We start from the raw sequence: 19,178 nt of genomic DNA, 5'->3' as shown, positions 1-19,178 counted from the left end.
AGCGGTAGACGCTTGCCCAGCAAGCAGAAGGCCCTGGGTTCGGTCCCCAGCTCCGAAAAAAAGAAAAAAGAAAAATAAAAAAAAAAAGAAGCACTATTAACAAACCCTATCAGTTCTTTCTTTAAAAAGAACTGTGGGGCTACAGAGGTGCCTCAGAGGCTAAGAGCACTAACTCTTCTTGGGGAGGACCAGATTCAGCACCCACCCACATGATGATCACAGCCTCTGTAACTCCAGTTCTAGGGAATGTGGTGCCGTTTCTTGGCCTCTTGTCTTTTGCACTCAATATAGTACAATAAACTCATGCAAAACATAACCTGTTAAATGAATAAATTATTGTACATTTATGATTTTAATAGATATTGTCATTATTTTCTAGAAGACATTAACAGTCATTCATGACAGTACTCTTCCTCTGTTACTAACAGTGAAAGGCATACTTTTTTTTTTGCACTTAATCTGATCTAAAAGACCAAGAGGGAGTGTCATTTTTAAAAATTTGACACTCTAATAATATTTTACTATTATCTCAATTCTCTTTTTAAAATGCTGTAGTTACTGCATTGTATTTTGTGCACATACATATTCGAGAGGTCATCAGCTCCCCTGGAACAGGGGCTGATGGGATTCTGTGAGCTGAGGAGTCCTCAGTGAGAGCAGCAAGCGCCCTCATTTAACCTCTGAGCTGTCATTTCTCTAGCACCTTCATCTTTCTTTAAATATTTTGAACATTTTTAAAAATGCTTATTAGTCAAGAAAAAATAAAATACTAAATTAGCTATGTGAGTTAAATTATAGTGGAGAGCTCAATGTCGTGCTGCTTTTAAGATTTGCAGTACTGGGTGCTGCAGAGATGGCCAGCAGTTTAGAGCACACGTTATTTATTCAGAGGACTCAGGTTCAGTTCCCAGCACCCGTTGGCTTTATTACTGGAATATTGCAATACTCAGACTATCATATAGTGAGTGACATATGTTAGCTCATACCTTAAACCCTATTCACCAATCACTATTTCTGTTTAATTTGTTTTCTCTTTAATTTGTTTAAAAAAAATTTAAGGGACCAGCAAGTCAACTTAGTAGGTACAGTTACTTGCTGCTGCCCCAGGTTCAATTCCTGGGACATACAAGTTGTCATTTGACCTTCACACATGTGCCTTGGGTTGTGTGTGCATGCATTTACACACAACACATTAATTAATTAGATGTGATTTTAAAACCTATTTAGAACCTTATCTGGATTTGGTGATACAGGCCCTGTAATTGAACTACTTGGGAAACTGAGGCAGAAGGATTACAAGTTCAAAAGATAGCCCTGAATTCACTCTCCAGTAGCATCCAACACCAATAAATCAGAGTCTTTACATGAGAATAAGGAGAATTATCATGTTTATCAAGTTGAATTTAACTTTAGACCAAGGAAAAGAATCCTAATAAATAAGAGGTTTTACACACTCTCTCTCTCTCTCTCTCTCTCTCTCTCTCTCTCTCTCTCTCTCTCTCTCTCTCTCTGCTGGATTGAACATTAACTGGATAACATTTACCTAACTTATGGTGACATTAACAACTTTTTAAACTTTTTATTGCATTTATTTCTTGTGTGTGTGTTTGCACAGATATGGAGGTCAGAGGAGTCCTGTCATTTCCATCATGTGGGGAAAGTTCCAGGGATCAAACTTAGCAGCAAGATCTTTACACTGAAACACTGGATAGCCTGATATCATTAACTCTTGAGAGTTAATAATGGGGGTTGGGGATTTAGCTCAGTGGTAGAGCGCTTGCCTAGTAAGCGCAAGGCCCTGGGTTCGGTTCTCAGCTCCGGGGGAAAAAAAAAAGAGAGAGAGTTAATAATGTTTCCTTTTTTTAAGGACCCTATGCAGAATCATAAATAATTGCCAGAAGTCAGCTATGAATTAATATCGACCTCAGTAGATTAAGCACAATATCTTTAAAGCACATTGCTATGTGTTGTTTGAAAACCTCTGAGCATGTGTGCTTCCCATGTGACAACTACTTTCTGTTACTTAGTGCATCCCTTTTCTTCTCCTCAGATACTAACCTCAGAGAAGTGGGCCTTGAAGGGGCACTGCTAGCCTTACTAGATAGAGAGACAGATGGAAGCTTGTGCCAGGATATCAGAGAGACTTTACATCATATGCTGACATCTATGGCAGTGGAGAAGCTCTCCCTTTGGCTAAAGCTTTGTAAAGATGTGCTTGCTGCATCAGCTGGTAAGTACCGGGAATGGCCAGTTACAGCAGCAAAATCAAAAGAAAGAAACCTAGCAGGAAATGGCTCACCGACAACTCCTCATTCTCTCATCTGTTCATCTTAATTACTATGTGGTCAGTGCTCTCTTCAAATGATGAGTCTACCTCTGTATCTTACTAGAATTCTCTTGAATTTGCACAACATAAGTGAAGTGATTATGTTGTTTTTTTTTCTTGTCATAAATATTTTTTCTGTAACAATATTTTTGTCTTTTTGAAAAAAGACTTATTCTTAATTTTTTGTGTATGCATGACTACGTGAGATTTATGCACATGTGAGAACAGTGCCCTCCAAGTCCAGAAGAGGGCATTGGATCGCCTACAGTTGGGCTTACAGGTGATAGTGAGCTACCATATAAGTGCTGGTAACCAAACTTGGATCTTCTTCAAGAATCGGTGCTCATAACTCCTCAAAGCCTCACTGTGTAGGCTGGTCTCACAGTGAACTGCTGCCTGGTTTTTGTCTCCCAAGTGCTGAATTAAGGATGTGTACCACCATACTTGGAACTGGCCTTGTAAAGCAGGCTGGCCTCAGACTCAGAGATACACCTGACTGTGCCTCCACCTCTGCCTCCACCCCATAGTTGACATTTTTGAACATCTGGTCTCCCCACAGTTGATAATGTTAATTTCAACAAGTACACAATTCACTTAACAAATAAAAAGACCATTCACCCTGATATGTATTTACTATACCTACTTCAACTCTTTTGTCCCCAAGACTTTCCACCTCTACTTTCACATGACATATGTCCCACTCCTCTCCCCTTACCCTCTCATGGGCCCTTTGTGGGTTTCTGGCTGCTACAGACCTTCCAAATTAAACATACCGATCTAGAAATTTGAAACTAGGACCCATAGGAGAGACAGCACGGGCTATTTGTCTTTGTGGGCCTCTGTCAACTCAGTGCATTTCCAGTTCTCTCTGTCTTCCATAGAGTCTGTACCAGTTTGCACTTTTGCCAACAGTGGACAAGGATTCCTCTTTCCCCACATACATGTGATAATGGTGATTACACCATGGGGAATCACAGGTGCAAATAATAATTAAAGGACAAATTGCTAGCACAGTGGGACTAAAAGGTCAGCATCTAAGTCTGGCTCAAGCAGACTGCACTTGGTGCAGCCCTGTTCACTGCAGCTCCTTTCCCTCTCTGTGGCTCTGACACGTGCCGAGGGAGACTGTGAGTCCTTTCCTCTAGCTGCTTTAGACCCTGCCTTCTACTTTGACTTCTGATCCTGCAGGTCTGATTTATTTTGTCATTGGGTTTGTTTTTGTTTTTGTTTTTCATTAATACTCTGTAGTTTGATTCCATCCTTTCTTATTGGGTAAATGTCTTTCTGTAGATTCTTTTTTTTTTAGATAGTATCTTATTGTGGTATAATTAAAAAATCGTATCTTTTATCCCACACTAGTGCTGGCCCTGTAGGGCCACATGACATCTGCTGGATATTTTCATCTCAGTCAACAAAGTGTCTCATCTGCTAAGCTCCTCCATCCCATATCACACTGCCGATGGCTACTTTCTGAGCCCAGCAGCAACCTCTCTACCTGTCTAGTTCCCAGGGCAGGTTGCCATCATGCCAGACATTTGCATCCCAATTCTGTGGCAGCCCAGTGTGTCCCGCCACCGCACACTCTCTGGAACTCAATTAAGTCGCCCCTTGAAAGAACACACAACACAATAACCTCTCATCCAATTAATAAGATATAACCGCCCATCTAAACAACACAAAATCATGTACACATCCATCCCTTAAGAATAGTCATATCGGGTTGGGGATTTAGCTCAGTGGTAGAGCGCTTGCCTAGCAAGCACAAGGCCCTGGGTTCGGTCCCCAGCTCCGGAAAAAGAAAAAAAAGAGAAAAAAAAGAATAGTCATATCAACCTGTAAATGTGCAGAGAGGAATCTTAACATCTGCCTCCATGTTCTCTCGGATGTTCTCCCTCCTCTCGCTCCTGCCTCTAAAACTTTTCTCCCGCCCACCCTTCCTTCTCATCCAATGACAGGCCTCATTCTATACTGTACCTGCCTTCATCTGCATAATGACATCAACCTACAGTGTCTTACTCCTGGCATAGTTGTGTACATCTTTAATCCCAGCACTCGGGAAGCAGAGACAGGCAGATCTCTGAGTTTGAGGCCAGTCAGGTCTACAGATCAAGTCCTAGGACAGTCAGGGTACACAGAGAAACTCTGTCTCAAAAATAAATAAATAAATAAATAAATAAACAAACAAACAAACAAAACAAAGGTTGGTTTGTTTTATAGCATTAGTTCCATTTAGTTGGTAAGGTGACCAGCAAGCAAGTTAAGAGATGTAGGCATGGTGATTTATGTCTTTAATCCCTGCACTCTTCAGGCAGAGGAAGGTAGATCTCTAGTTCAAAACTGAGCCTGTCTCCACAGAAAATGTTAATGAGTCAATTCCTTAATGGGTGGCTAGAATCATAACTTTGAAACTATAATAATAACAGTGAATGGCCTAACAAAAATATTTTAAGTGTGTGTGTGTGTGTGTGTGTGTGTGTGTGTGTGTGTGCGCGCACACATGTGTGTTCTATTTCAGTAGGTTTGAGAACCTTCTTAAATCCATCCATAGCCTCATTATTGTGATTTTGCATCTCATTAAGTACAGACATTTCATGTAAGGGACTGATAATTATCACAGTATGTGGTAATTTTATCAGTTATTACTGATTTGTGTGTGTGCATGATGGTGGGGGGTACACATGTGACAGCACATGTGTGGAGATCAGCATGATAACTGACATCGTTACCAGAACTTATGAGGCCTAATTATTTTAGGTTACCATAAAGGTATATAGTAATAGTAATTCTGGTCTGGATTTGGTTTGTGCTTGTGTTCTCTGATAATGGTGTCCTCCTGCTAATTATAATTTCATATGTTTTCCCTCGGTAAAGACTTTACAGCTGTAACCTGCGTGGATACAATGCAGGAGGAAGAAGGCGATAGAGGTGATGATGCCTCAGTTTTGACCAGAGGTGATGACAAACCACACCCTTTCAGCAATCCTCGCTGGGGCACCAGAGTCTTCGCTGCTGACTGTGTCTGCAGAATAATTAGCCAGTGTGAAAATGCAAACAGTGCTCATTTTGACATTGCTTTAGCACAAGAAATGAAAAAAAGCGATTCAAGAAGTAAGTGGCCAGAGCAGATGATAAAAGTCGGGTGCTGTCGCGTGCTTTTTATTTCAGCATAAACCATGTCAGTGCCGACAGGCCTGCTGCAGTGGGCTCAGTCGCTGTCGTTTGTGTTCTGTTTGCGTAAATAAAAGTCTGAGCTTAATCGCTGAAGCCTATGGGAGAAAGGAAGAGCCAACTCCTGGTGGATGCATACATGCACATGCACACACACATTAATAAACGTAATTTTTTAAATCAAAATATTGGTATTGCCAGTCATAATTGTGTTTAATAGTTTTCAAGCAAGCATGTTCTTTTTTTTTTAAAGAGCATTCAGTACTCTTTTTTAAGATTTATTTACTTATTTTATGTATGTGAGTACACTGTAGCTGTCTTCAGACACAGAAGAGGGCATCAGATCCCATTACAGATAGTTGTGAGCCACCATGTGGTTGCTGGGATCTGAACTCAGGACCTCTGGAAGAGCAGTCAGTGCTCTTAACCACTGAGCCATCTCTCCAGCCCACGCATTTTCTTTTGAAATTTTGTTTGTTTGGGATGAGTATTGTTTCAGACCCTAACAACACAAAATCAGTGTGCCATTCACTAGTACTCCCTGACTACCATGCTCAAAACCAAGACCATAGGTGACTTTTACTAAGATGTGGCAGTTTTTTCCTATGGACTCCAACTTTGACTTTGTCTCACGTTTTCCAGGTAAACTCTGATTTCCGGAAAGACTACTGGACCAATTTTAAGTTATTTTTGTTTGTTTGTTTCTTTTCAGAATTTTTATAGCAAGAATGTGTTTCAGGAATGAAAAGAATTACTTTTTTTATTTCTGTAGCTAGAAGCCTTTTTTTTTTTAAATATTTCTATGTTTGGCATTAACTTGACATAAAGAGAATAAATTACTGCCAAGTCCACACTCTGTTAAGTACAATTAATGTGCTTTTTATTAGACAGTTTGGACAAAGTGTTTATTGGGGAAACTGCTACCATTCCTTCTTAAAGAATGTTAATTCAGCTTTGGGCTTTTGAATAACGGTATATAATTTTTTAGTTTCAGATGGTTTTGTGTATATTTGAGTGGGCGTTAAATTTTGCCTGAAAGTCTATTTAACACAGGTTGAAACGAAACAGTCTGGAGAACCTAAGCTACAAAAGAGGGAGAGAACATTATCACATATTGTAAATTTTAGTGTCAACCTGTTCTTTTTCGTCTTCTAGATGACTTTTTGGTGCTCCATCTTGCTGACTTAATCCGCATGGCTTTTATGGCTGCCACAGACCACAGTGACCAGCTCCGTCTCTCTGGCCTTGACACACTCTTAGTTGTTATTCGACGATTTGCAGACATTGCAGAGCCAGAGTTTCCAGGTCATGTGATTCTAGAACAGTATCAAGCCAATGTAAGCATTTCCTGTTGGAACTTTTCTGGTGTTATTAAACAGCCCTGACAAAGTCTATGTCGTGTCACGTTTTAGTGCATAAAGACTCTCTTCTAGCGCAAGCGCTTACCATCGGTGCACAGAAAATACATATAGAACAGATCTGATAGCTAGCATTTTATAAAGCTTCAGGTAAAAGCATAATGGCCTTCTTAAAACAGGAGCTTATATTCTTAAGGGTTGACTTCCAGGAAGTCTTTAGTGGGAAAATCTTCTACAAAGTGTGAGTGTAAGCCCTCGGTAAGTAAGTGAATAATCAGCCTACATGTTTTATCTTTATTACTGCTTCTACATTAGAGTGCTACATGGAACCTCCTTCAGGGCTTTTTTCTAGATTTAGGAAAGGGCCAGGTTTTGTCCTGGTTTTATGACCTTTATAACCGTGTAAGAGTCCAAGGATGAAAGAGGGACAGTCGCCTCCTTGCCATCCATTTGTTGAGTGACAGGCAGTCTGTTGATGGCTAGAAACAAGGAGGCTCTACCACAGCTCTTTACTTGGCTGGCTAGCTCCATCGCTTCTTCCAGGAAACAAGGCCAGCATATGCATGGGACATAGCCAGAGGAAAGGGTTGATGTGTTGGAACAGACATTGTAACTCAGCCCAGGAGGACCCAGCTCTTATGCTTCTGCCTTCTTAGAGCTGCAAGTGCAAGAAACCTAGTTCAGGCAAGAAAATGGGGGAGTCATTGTCCCCCATACTGGCTCTACTTTGAGCAACCCCACCTCTCTTAAGTGGTAACAAGATGATTCTTTCCAAAACTCATGTCCTTGCAGAGAAACAGCCCCTCTGCAGCAAAACTCTTGAGAGATTGGTGCTCCGATGTGGTCTCTGGAGCCACGTATGAGCTAGCTCTGCAGCGAGGGCACAGACTGGCAGTGAGGAAGGTGCCTTCCCCCAAGGCACAATGTGCTGCTGTTACCTTTAAAAGGTACAGGACAGAGACATAGCCAGGCCCATGAAACCTATTCTTAATGATTTCCAAATAACATTACAGTGATGGTCAACAGCATGTGTAATACCTTGACAGGTTGGAGCCGCTCTCAGACCGGCCTTCACTTCAGAGACACCACCTGACATCACTGCCAAAGCATGCCAGGTATGTGGGTACAAAGTCAGAGCTGAACACACGACTTTAGAAGCCAGGCATTGGGGAGACTGAGGCCCAAAGTTTGCTGTGAGTCCAAGGCCAGCCTGGGCTACACGCTAAGCTTCAGTCTTAAGGCTCTTCCTTATAGTCTCAGAGTCATTTCAACATCTTTTCCTTTCCTTTTGACCTTTGGGAAACTGCCCTGCTTCTTGCTCACAACTGCATGGGGTCCCAGTATGTGAGACTGCAGACTATATTTATTGGAACAGTTTCCTGTTGATGCACTTGTCGGGGTTTCAGCTGTTCCTAGGACAGACAATGCCACAGCTGAGTGCCATGGCACAGGCCTTTGATCCCAGCATTCAGGAAGCAGAGGCAGGTGGATCTCTGTGAGTTTGAGTCCAGCCTGGCCTACAGATTAAATTCTAGGACAGCCAAAGCTAAAACTCTGTCCTAAAAAATCCAAAAAATAAAATACAGTAAAAGTCCTGCCACAGTGAGCCGTCGTCCTGCAGAGGTCCTCTCACTGAGTGCAAGCATGTCTGTCCATGGGGTAAACTCCTCTCAGTTGTGGACAAAGGGTCTATTAGAGGAATTTGTCTACTAAAACTCACACTGACAATGTGTGCGAATGCCTGTTTTCCCACATTATCCGCAGCATTATGAACTTCCAAACTCATAACTAAAACCTGCGTGTCGGGAGAGCACAGGTGGAAATTTCAAAGCTTCCCCTTTGTTGTATCCCTGACTGGCCTTAAACTAGCCAAATCTGTCCTAGACCCCTGAAACTCCTGCTTCTGCCTCTCTGCTGCTGCGATAGAGACAAACCATCGGAGTTGGCCCTGCATTGCAAAATATTACTGCTGTTTTATTGTTCTTGCTTTGTGGTTTTTTTTTTTTTTTAAAGATTTATTTATTTATTATATATAAGTACACTGTAGCTGTCTTCAGATACACCAGAAGAGGGCATCAGATCTCTTTACAGATGGTTGTGAGCCACCATGTGGTTGCTGGGAATTGAACTCATGACCTCTGGAAGAGCAGTCGGGTGCTCTTAACCGCTGAGCCATCTCTCCAGCCCGTGGTTTTTGTTTTTTTATGTTTTGTTTTCTCAAGACGTGGTTTCTCTGTGTGGACTTGGCTGTCCTGGAACTCGCTCTATAGACCAGGCTGGCTTTGAACTCACAGAGATGTGCCTAACTTTTACCTCCCCCATGCTAGGATGAAAGGCAAGAGTCACCTCTGCCTGACTTGCTTTGCTTTTTAAATAAAATTAAACATTATTAGAAGGATCATAATGTTCCTTAGAGTCTGGGAATGTGACTCAGTAGAAGAACACTTGTCTGGCATATGTGAGATTCTGGGGTCAGTCCCCAGAACTGCAAACAATAGAAATAAAATCGTTCTTGTTCCTTGGAGTGTTTTCTTTTGAAATAAGGTATTACTGTGTAACTCTGGAACTCTATGTAGACAGGGGTGGCATCACAAAAATCCACCTGCCTTCACCTTCTCAGTGCCAGGCCTAAAGACAGTGCCAGATACCCACCCTCATTGGAATCCGAAATGTTACGTCTCTGTCTTTTAACTAAGTCACATTAGTTATCCACCAAATCTCTTAATCCTAAATAATGCGATGAGATACTCGATTAAACTATTATTGAAAATATGTATGCATAACTCTATGATTATGGATGCATAGTTTAATGTATGCATATGATGTCTCACACGGGCCTCATCTTACACACTACAGAGCAGTGCTTAACCCGCTTCAGCCTTAGTCCCTGTTCATTTCTGAAGTCCTGGCATTTCATTCTTCTCCTGCTACTTTTTATTAGTTTTCTAAGAGTATTATTGCTGCTCTTCTAGAGGACACGGGTTCAATTCCCAGCACCCACAGCATTTCACAGTTGTCTCTAACTCTAGTTACAGGGAATCCAAAACCATCATACAGATATACAAGCAGGCAAGACACCAGTGCCCATAAAGTAAAAATAAATAAATATTTTTTAAAAAAATTATTTCTGTGACTAGATTCCTAAGATTTAAGTGGGCTCTGCTAAACTCAAAACAAGAAATACTGAATTTTAAAATCTCACCTTTGGTCTTCTCATAACCAGGTTTGCAGTGCTTGGATAGCAAGCGGAGTTGTTAGTGACCTCGGTGATCTCCGCAGAGTTCATCAGCTACTTGTCTCATCACTGCTGAAGATACAGGCTGGAAAAGAAGCTCTGAGCCAGCTGTACAATGAAAGTGCCTCCACCATGGAGGTCCTAGCTGTGCTGAAAGCCTGGGCAGAGGTTAGTGCTCTTTGATTGACAGTGGGAATCCTGGAAGCCAGTCCACTGTAACACCAGAGGATGGACAGTAGAAGTATACAGTTTTAGTTGACGTGGGCCAAACAGTCTAAGGAGCCAAGCAGGAGCAGCTATGAATTGGAGAAATAGCATAATAGTCAATGAAATGAACTCCTATGATTGAAGACGTATGCATTTGCTGTGTGTACTTGGATTTTTTTTTACCTTTTAAAGTTAAATGTATTTAATGTGCCTGTGTTTGAGGTGTGTGTGCTTGTGCACATACTAGCATACCATAGCAGCATATTGAGGTCAGAGGACAACTTGCAGGAGCTGGTTTCCTGTTATCTACCAGGTGAGTTCCTGGGACCTAACCCACGTCTCCACACCTAGCAGCAAGCACCATTACCTGCTGAGCCATCGCATGAGCCCTACTTGAATATGTTCAACAGTCTTTCATAAAAGACTGAAGAGAGGGAAGGAAGAGAAAGAAGAATCATGAGATGGGTCACTGGATAAAGGGCTTGTTCTACAAGCTTTGTCACTTGATTCAATCTCTGGAACCCACGAAAAGGCAGAAGGAGAGAATCAGCCTGACAGAGTTGTCCGCTGACCTTGAAAGTGTGCATGTGTGTACACACACACACACACACACACACACACACACACACACACACAACATGCATACATGATGACAATAAACATTATTTTTATTGTTTTCTTTTTTCTTTTTGACATTATAATTACAACTTTTCTTCATTCGGTTTCCTTCAGACCCTCCCGTATGCCCCTTTCCACTCTGCTTCCAATGCATAGCCTCTTTTCATTAACTGTTATTGAGTGCACCTACATATGCATATACATACATGTTCCCCAAATATAACCCAGTGGGTCTGTATGATGCTACTTGTATGTATGTTTTCAGGGCTGACCGTCTGGCCCTGGACAGCCAGTTTCGTGCTCTTCGCTGAAGAGTACCACCTCTCCAGCTGCCAGCTTTTCTCAGTTTCCTAAAGAATTTTAAATTGTAAAAAGTACATTTTCCTATAAAGCTTTGTAGTCACCTGTAATTTAAATCTTATTGTTCCTCATTAAACTCATTCCCTTCTTTTAGTTTTTCCTTGATTAGACTGATCAACATAGTCTATATAATAGAAGCCCATAGTTCCTGCCTAATTCCCCTGGAGCCAAATACATGTAGACCTCAGAATTAGGAGCAAGAGTAACACAGTGATCATTCTGTGCATCTATCTAGAAGCCAGGGGCAATGACAGGGACCCTGTAATCAAGCATGTTAGCATATCTGTAGTAATGTGTCTGAATATTCATAGTGTGCTACATGGAGAAAGCAAGTTAAACTTATCCAGGTTTGCTATGGTTTTGGCTTAATACAACATATATATATTTCATAGAATTTTCATTTGTTTTGTTTCAAGGTCAGTTTTTTTAGGTTTTAGAGTTATAGGTAAGTGATAATATGTGCCATTCTTTAGTCCATGAATCTATTTCAGTAAACATTTTTATTGTGGCTTACTGTAATTTTAATAAGCATATTTTTAGTTCATTTGAGAACTGGATGTCTGCAGCCAAATGGTGAGATGAATTATTAGGTTAGCCCAGCTTGCTGTTGTAGCTGTCAGGGCTGTTGAAGTGTATACAGGCAGGATATTTACCAGTATATCTCCGAGACATCTCAGGGGAAATTATTTTTATTTGATTATTTTACGTGTATGAATGTTTTGCCAGCATGTATCCATGTTATTGCATGTGTACCTGGTATCTATTGAACCTATAGGGTATTTGATCTCCTGGAACTGGAGTTACAGATGATTGCAAGCCACCGTGTGGGTTCTGAGAATTGAACCCAGGTCTCTGCAAGAGTAGCCAGTGCTCTTAATTGCTGAGCCAACTCTCCTGCCGCAGAGTCTAATCTTTCTACCATCTGTATGTTTTTATACATACTTGCCTTTCTGTTTTCAAATAGTTTTTAACACTTTATTGTGTGTGTATGAGGTGAATGTATGCTGCCTTTGTGGTATGGTAGATGTCAGAAGAGGGAGTGAGATTGTCACTCACTTGCCCCACCCCCACTTGAGTAATAGACAGTGTCAAGTGACCTAATGTGAGTATTGGGAATTGAACTCAGTTCCTCTAGTAGAGAGCAGCATGAAGTCTTAACTGCAGAGCCATTTCTCCAGCCCCACATGCCTTCTGATACCATAGTTCATTTCAAGTTGGATATTCTCAAAGGCAAACCCGTGTCTTCAGGAAAGCATAAAATACTGTACTGTTTCATCAGACACAGGATTGTTCTTCTAACTGCAAACAGGTCTACATAATTGCTGTACAAAGACATAAAAATCACAAGCAGACCTTGAAGACAACTATTAATTCTGAAGACAGTGTGAGAAGTGGGTCAGCCTCGGCTGCTGGTCTTCTTGATTTGGTCTGCACCGACCTGGCCACACTAAGCAGACTCTGGCTTGCTGCACTTCAGGATTTTGCTCTCTTAACTTTGCCTGCGGAATTTGCTTCCCAACTTCCTGTTGAAGGTAAGGAGGTAAAATGAGGTAATTTCTATAGTGACAGTAACTTCCACTCCAAGATTTCTCATATAGTGCATGATGTTCAGCTGAAACATTCCCCCCAGAACAACTTTTATTCCCGGGATAAGCAGCTAAGAACTGCATTGCTGTAGGCAAGCAGAGTTTTTTAACTCCCTAGGTCATAGTCATCTATTCTCACAGATAAGATTACCAAATACTTCTCCAGAGCAGCCTAAGTGCCTAGCAACATGCCTGTTTCTTCTCACCTTTCCAACTTAGTTTATTCTTTAATTTTTACCAGTCTAGAGGGAAGAAAATAGTATTTTTAAATTTTTATTTAAGAGTCTGTGCTTCTGTTTATAGCCATTTAGATTGCTCTTTCTGTAATTACCCTGACCTTTCTGGGATTTCAAATTTACGTTTGTCCTTTTACTATTATTTAGTAATCGCCCCCTCCTCTTTTTGTTTTTCCATTGCTCAGCTTTTGGGTTTGCTCTTTTCCTGCATGTGTGTGGTGTACATGTGTACATGTTTGCATGTAAGTATGGATGAATGTGTGTGCGGAGGCCAGGCTGGAAGTTGACAGCAGATTTCTTCTTGACACTTGTCACTTGAGTGGGGAGGGGCTCTCTCACTGAACTGAGCACTCACCATTTCATCTAGAAATCCTACCTCCCCCTGCTGAGTGCTGAGATCACAGTTAAGTCTGAGGATCGAGACTCCAGCCTTAGACTAGCCCAGCAGGTGCTCCCCACAAACTATCTCCCTAGCTGCTTCTTAATTCATTTTTAAGGTTTATTTATTTTATGTATGTAAGTACACAGTTGCTCCCTTCAGACACACCAGAAGAGGATGTTGGAATCTGTTGTTTGTGAGATGGTTATGAGCCACCATTTGGTTGCTGGGAATTAAACTCAGGACCCCTGGAAGAACAGCCAGTGCTCTTAACTGCTGAGCCATCTCTCCAGACCCCCTTAATTCCTTATATATAGGTTTCAGTGCAGTTCCTTTGTAATATGTGTCCTATACATTCTTTCTCAGACTCTTAACATGTGTGTGTGTTTAATACAGGGAAGTCGCTTGGATTTTGTGTATTGCCTGACATTGTTTTTCACTTAAGATCATAAATACCTATACGCTTTGTAGTTTTATCTGGTAATTTAAGCAATAAAGAAAGTAGAATTTATTTTGTAAGTAGTAGAATAGGAATCTAATTTTCAACTACAACTGATAGTGTCCTTTTGTATCAGATAGTGGTAGCCACTCTTCATCTTCGAGTCATTTCAAAATGTCTTGGCTATTACCAACTGACTCTTTGTTCTCTGATATGCTTAGGTAAGAGATTAAAAAAAAAAAATAAGGCAAAATATTAATGTCAGTCTTGGAACTGGGTAAATATAAGTTGGTCCTTCTTTTAAACACATGCACACAGTTTGTTTTAAAGCATTTCATGGTTAACCTGCTAGCTGGGCTGAGCAGGGGGCTTAGTTAGCAGTGTTTACCTTGTGTGCACGGGGACCTGAGCTCAGCTTTAAGAGCCTACATAAAGGAGGCCGGGCACAGCAGTGAGCACTTACACCAGCATTGGAGAAGTGGTTCCCCAAGCTCACTAGCTGGCTCGCCTAGCCAACATGGTGAGTTCCAGGCTGAAGAAAGGCCTGTCTGGAAAAGGTGGAAGAGTATAGTACCTAAGGACGCTCACACACGCGCGCGCGCACACACACACACACACACACACACACGCTGGACGCATGCACACGCACGCACGCACGCATGCACGCACGCACGAATTAAACATCAGGGCCTGCAAGACAGCACAATGCATAAAGGCACTTGCTGCCAAGCTTCATTACTAGAGTTCAATCCCTGCAACTCACAGTAAATGGAGAGAACTGATCCCTGAAAATGGTCTGACCTCCGCATGCCCCCCCCCCAATATGTACAAATAATAAATAAGCAAACAGATAAAATTTTAAGAGAAAGGAGATTAATTAGCCTTTCATGTTATTTTTTCCTGGTTATTTTTTTTACTCTTGTGAGAGTGTCTGTCTGAGTTTGTATGGGGCACATGCCATGGCACATGTGTTGGGGTAGACTAAACCTCAGGCATAATGGGTATGTCCCTCACCTTCCACCTTATTTGAGCCAGGGTCTCTCCAGGAAGGCTGACCTACAAATTACTGGGAATTCCATCTTCTCGTCTTGGCCTCCTGTCTCCTCATAGGAGCACTGGTGTTGAGAGCACAGGGGCCCAAATACTTACAGAGAAGCCCTAAGAGGCCCTGGAATATTAAACACACAGGGCTCTCTCCTTAGTGGGGGACGTAAAATACCTGTCGTGTCATCGTCCCCATCCCATGTCCTATTCTTGTGCTCATGCGTGTGTGCATGTGTCCCACACAGAAGGCTGGGAGTAGATTTTGTTAACAACCTGGTTACCTTTTTAGTATCTCTTGAGGCAGACCTCACCCAGTTTCCCCAGAAGGATTATCCCAGACTCTTCCCTCAGTGGACCAATAGCCATCCTTAAGGGAGATGTCACATATACTTTGTAGCCTACTTACATCTATGCTATGGTTCAGAGGCTACAGTAGATTCTAGGCCTTCCAGCTCTAGAGCCTACCCTCATGGTCACATGTACTCTGTACAGGAGCCTCTATGCTTTACTGATTGGACCCATTGTTGCCTGCGGTTTGCCAAGTTACACTGAGTTTTAAGTGTGCCGACACTGAACCGCCCCTCAGAGTATGATCCAGGTTAATGGCGTCAGTCTGCACTGGGTTTTCATGCTTGTCTCCTCATGTTTGCTGCCCTGCCTGGATATCTATAGGGACCTCTTCACCCTGGGATTACAGATGTGTTTGCTACCACATCCAGTCTTACATGGGTTTGGGGGTCCAAATTCATGTCCTCGAGCCTGACAAATGCTTTTTAGTCATTGAGCCTTCTTTCTTGTATGTGTGTTTGTATGTGTGGGGGGCGGGGGTTGGAAGGAGAGAGAGGATGTGTGTGTCGTGGTGAGAATTGAACTTAAGACTCATGAGCACTGGATAAGCACTCTACCACTCCATTTTTCTGTTATTTCTGAGACATGGTGTCCTGCAGGTCAAGCTGTCCTCAACTCCTTATGTAGCTGAGACTGACTGGCCTTGAACTCTCAGTTCTCCCCCTCCACAGTGAAAAGATAGACGCCATCACACCTGGTTCAGCCTTCAAATTCTTATAAAGTTATGTATAAATTAACTCTATGACACAACAGCTGTACTCCCAGGAGAATTCAGGCATTAATTAGTAACAGAATATCAACAGCACAACAACATGCACAAATGTCCAGAAATGTGGGGCAAAGCTAGATGAGTTACAGAAAAACAGACTGTGAAAAGGTCCACAGCATCAAACCCAACACAGCAGAGCTCATCTGTGCTGTTGAAAATCAGACCGTACTTGTCTTGGGGTCTGGGGACCGCCGGGAAAGGTTACAGATGCTCAACATTTACCAGCAGAAGAAAACGCACACTGGGAGGTGGCGTCTGTAGTTCCTCTGACTGTTCCCTCCTTGTAGGCGGTGCTTTCTACACAGCAGAGACCAGCAAGAGTGCAACGCCACATTACCACAACTCCTGGGCCCTCATCCTCCACGCTGCGGCTCTGTGGCTCACGAGCACAGGCTTTGCTGACCCAGATGAAGGAGGTGCCAATCTCTCAAGGCCGGTGACTCCAACTTCCATGTGCCAGGGCTCATCGTCATCGGGACCTGCAGTCAAGTCCCCCGAGGATGTCTACACTGACAGGTTCCATCTAATTTTAGGTCAGCAAATTTTACAGTGCTAGGGGGTCCTCTTGACTTATGCCTTGCCACCTCCCTCCTGGTGACTGTCACCTCATTCTTTGCAGCTTGCTAGTGACATCATTTATAAAACTGGAAACTATATATTTTTCAAAATTACAAATTTTAAGTCTAGAATGCTCTTACAAGTTGACTTAAGTATCAAGTTGATAAATTACAGAAATTATAAGAGGTTAGTCCTTTTTACAAATATTCATTTGGTCGGTGGGAAAAAGGGGTTGTTTTGAGACAGGATCTCAGTGTGTAGGATAGGCTGGCCTGCAACTCCTGCCTCACCCCATTGGGTCTGAGATTGCAGAAGGATGCCACCACATCCAGCTTTTCATAATTTAATTTATGAGTATGTATATGTGTCTGCTTTGTACATATGTACATATGTAGGTGCCCACTGAGGCCAGAAGGCGGCTTTGGGTCCCCTGGAACTAGAGTTATAGACAGTTGGGTGCTGGGAACTGGACTCACATCCTCTGAAAGAGTTCTATGCGCTCTCAACCACTGAGCTGTCCCTCCAGCCAGGCCACGGTTTTTGAAAGATCAGTGTGCCTCTGCAGATGTTCTAAACTTCTCTTTGTACTTATTTTAAATATATATACATACATACTTATACTCATACATACATATGAATGTGCTGACACATTTTCAGTGGGTTCCCAACAGTTGCAGGTTTCAAGAATGTATGCCCAGTGGATTTTTGGTTTTTAAGGAAATCAGGAGGCTGGAGAGGTAGCTCCACGGTTAAGAACTGCTGATGCTCTCCCAGAGGCCCCCAGTTCATCCCCAGCAGTCGATACTCTCCCAGAGGCCCCCAGTTCATCCCCAGCAGTCGAATCAGGCAGCTCACAGCCACCTGTAACTCCTGCGCTAAGGATCCAACACATGAATTCTTTTAATTTTAGATTATTACTTATCCTATATGAATGGTGTTTTGCGTACATGTATATCTGCCCACCACTACATACTTCATGCCCACAGAAGCCAGGTGTCAGATCCCCCGAAACTGGAGTTAGAGATGGTTGTGAGCTGCCATGTTGATGCTGGGAATCAAACTCATGCCCTCTAGAAGAGCAGCAAGTGCTCATTACCCACTGAGTGATTTCTTTACCCCCCTAACATTTTTAATTAAAAAAAGAAGCTAGGCAGTGCAGTGGTGGTGTTCACGTTTAAGTTCAACACTGGGAAGACAGAAGCAGGTGGATCTCTGAGTTCAAGACCAGCCTTGACTGTGTAAGTCCACACACACACACACAATCTAAAACTATATTGTTTCCTTGTTCTGTCTCTTGCTCAGTCGGCGTATCTAACAATGTGAATTAAGAATCTCAGGAAGTGTCTCTCTTGCCTCTCCCTTCCAGGAATCAGTGTAGAGTTCCTCTGCTCCCTGCGCTCAGACGCGACCTTGGAAAGCATCACCTCTTGTCTGCAGGCCCTGCAGGCCCTTCTCGATGCTCCTTGGCCCAGATCGAGAGTTGGCAGTGATCAGGTGATATACTGTGTCTTGGGAGGCCTCTGTTGACTTCAGAGACCAGAAATGTATTCAGGTTACTACAGTGAACAGAACTGAGCAAAGGTCACAAAAATAAAAGAGCACAGCTCAGCTGGTCCTGGGGTGCCACCGGGATTCCGTAACCCAGGAGCAAGGGAGCCTCTGACAGCTATGTTCGTCCTGCCTTCTGTGGTGAGGGAAGGGCCTGTGTTGCCTTGTCCAGCACAGTAACCATAGCTTCCATGTGGGGTCATTCCTTTTCTGCTTCTGTGAACCCCAAACTTTGCGCTCATCGCTCTCTTGTTTTGCATCTTCCCCCAAGAGACGATGTAACTGATGCATAGTATGTCCGTTACAGACATTCCTGTTGTCTGTGTTCTCTTCCTGGGCTTCAGTCTGCTCTGGTAAAAGGATTGCTGCCCAGTACCACACTGCCTCTGACTTCACTCAGGAGTAAATAGGTGTTAGATCATTATTATCTTCTTAGGATCACTGACTTAGGTTTTAAGGTAAATGGGTACTAGGATTTTTCTAAGCTCTTAATTACTACTGTCTAACTAGGTTTAAAGCATTAGGTGAGTTTTATCTGAGTTGAGTTGAACTTGACTAAATTATAAACTTTGTTGTGATTTTTTTTCCCGGGTTGGGTGGTTTTTCAGACAGGGCATCACTAGGTAGCTCTGGCTGACCTGGAACTCACTCTGTAAACCAGAATGGCCTCAAACTCACAGAGATCCACCTGCCTCTGCCTCTGCCTCAGGATACTTTCTGTGTGTTTCAAACCATTACGTTTTAAAGATTTTGTCTGTACTTATGTGTATGAAAGGGTGTGTGCCTGTGTATATTTGCATATTCATGAAAGCCCTAAGAGGTAACTGAGAAGCTCAGAGTGAGTGCTGAGAACCAAATTCCAGGCTTCTGCAGTGACAAGTGGGGCTAACTGCTATTCCATCTCCCCAGCTCTCAAATGAGTGTTGATTAACAACAAACTCACTCAGATTACTCTCCGAGATAATAGAAAGTAACCAGAATTACGAATGAAGAAGCCGC

General features: G+C 42.5%; 1 protein-coding gene across 23 annotated transcripts in view; it reads left to right on the top strand.

Moving 5' to 3' along the window:
* Heatr5a (HEAT repeat containing 5A) overlaps positions 1-19,178 on the top strand; it is a 98,553-nt gene that overhangs the window by 65,385 nt on the left and 13,990 nt on the right. For all 23 annotated transcript variants that reach the window (XM_087553833.1, XM_087553830.1, XM_087553820.1 and 20 more), the window contains 8 exon segments: positions 2,051-2,230; positions 5,198-5,434; positions 6,650-6,831; positions 7,899-7,967; positions 10,076-10,255; positions 12,582-12,804; positions 16,361-16,606; positions 17,998-18,125. In XM_087553833.1, coding sequence (XP_087409959.1) covers positions 2,051-2,230; positions 5,198-5,434; positions 6,650-6,831; positions 7,899-7,967; positions 10,076-10,255; positions 12,582-12,804; positions 16,361-16,606; positions 17,998-18,125 — 1,445 coding nt within the window.

Source organism: Rattus norvegicus, chromosome 6 (genome assembly GCF_021556685.1).
Source record: "Rattus norvegicus strain SHRSP/BbbUtx chromosome 6, alternate assembly SHRSP_T2T, whole genome shotgun sequence".
Classification (NCBI taxonomy): Eukaryota; Metazoa; Chordata; class Mammalia; order Rodentia; family Muridae; genus Rattus; species Rattus norvegicus.
This window is presented reverse-complemented; position numbering and strand designations above follow the sequence as displayed.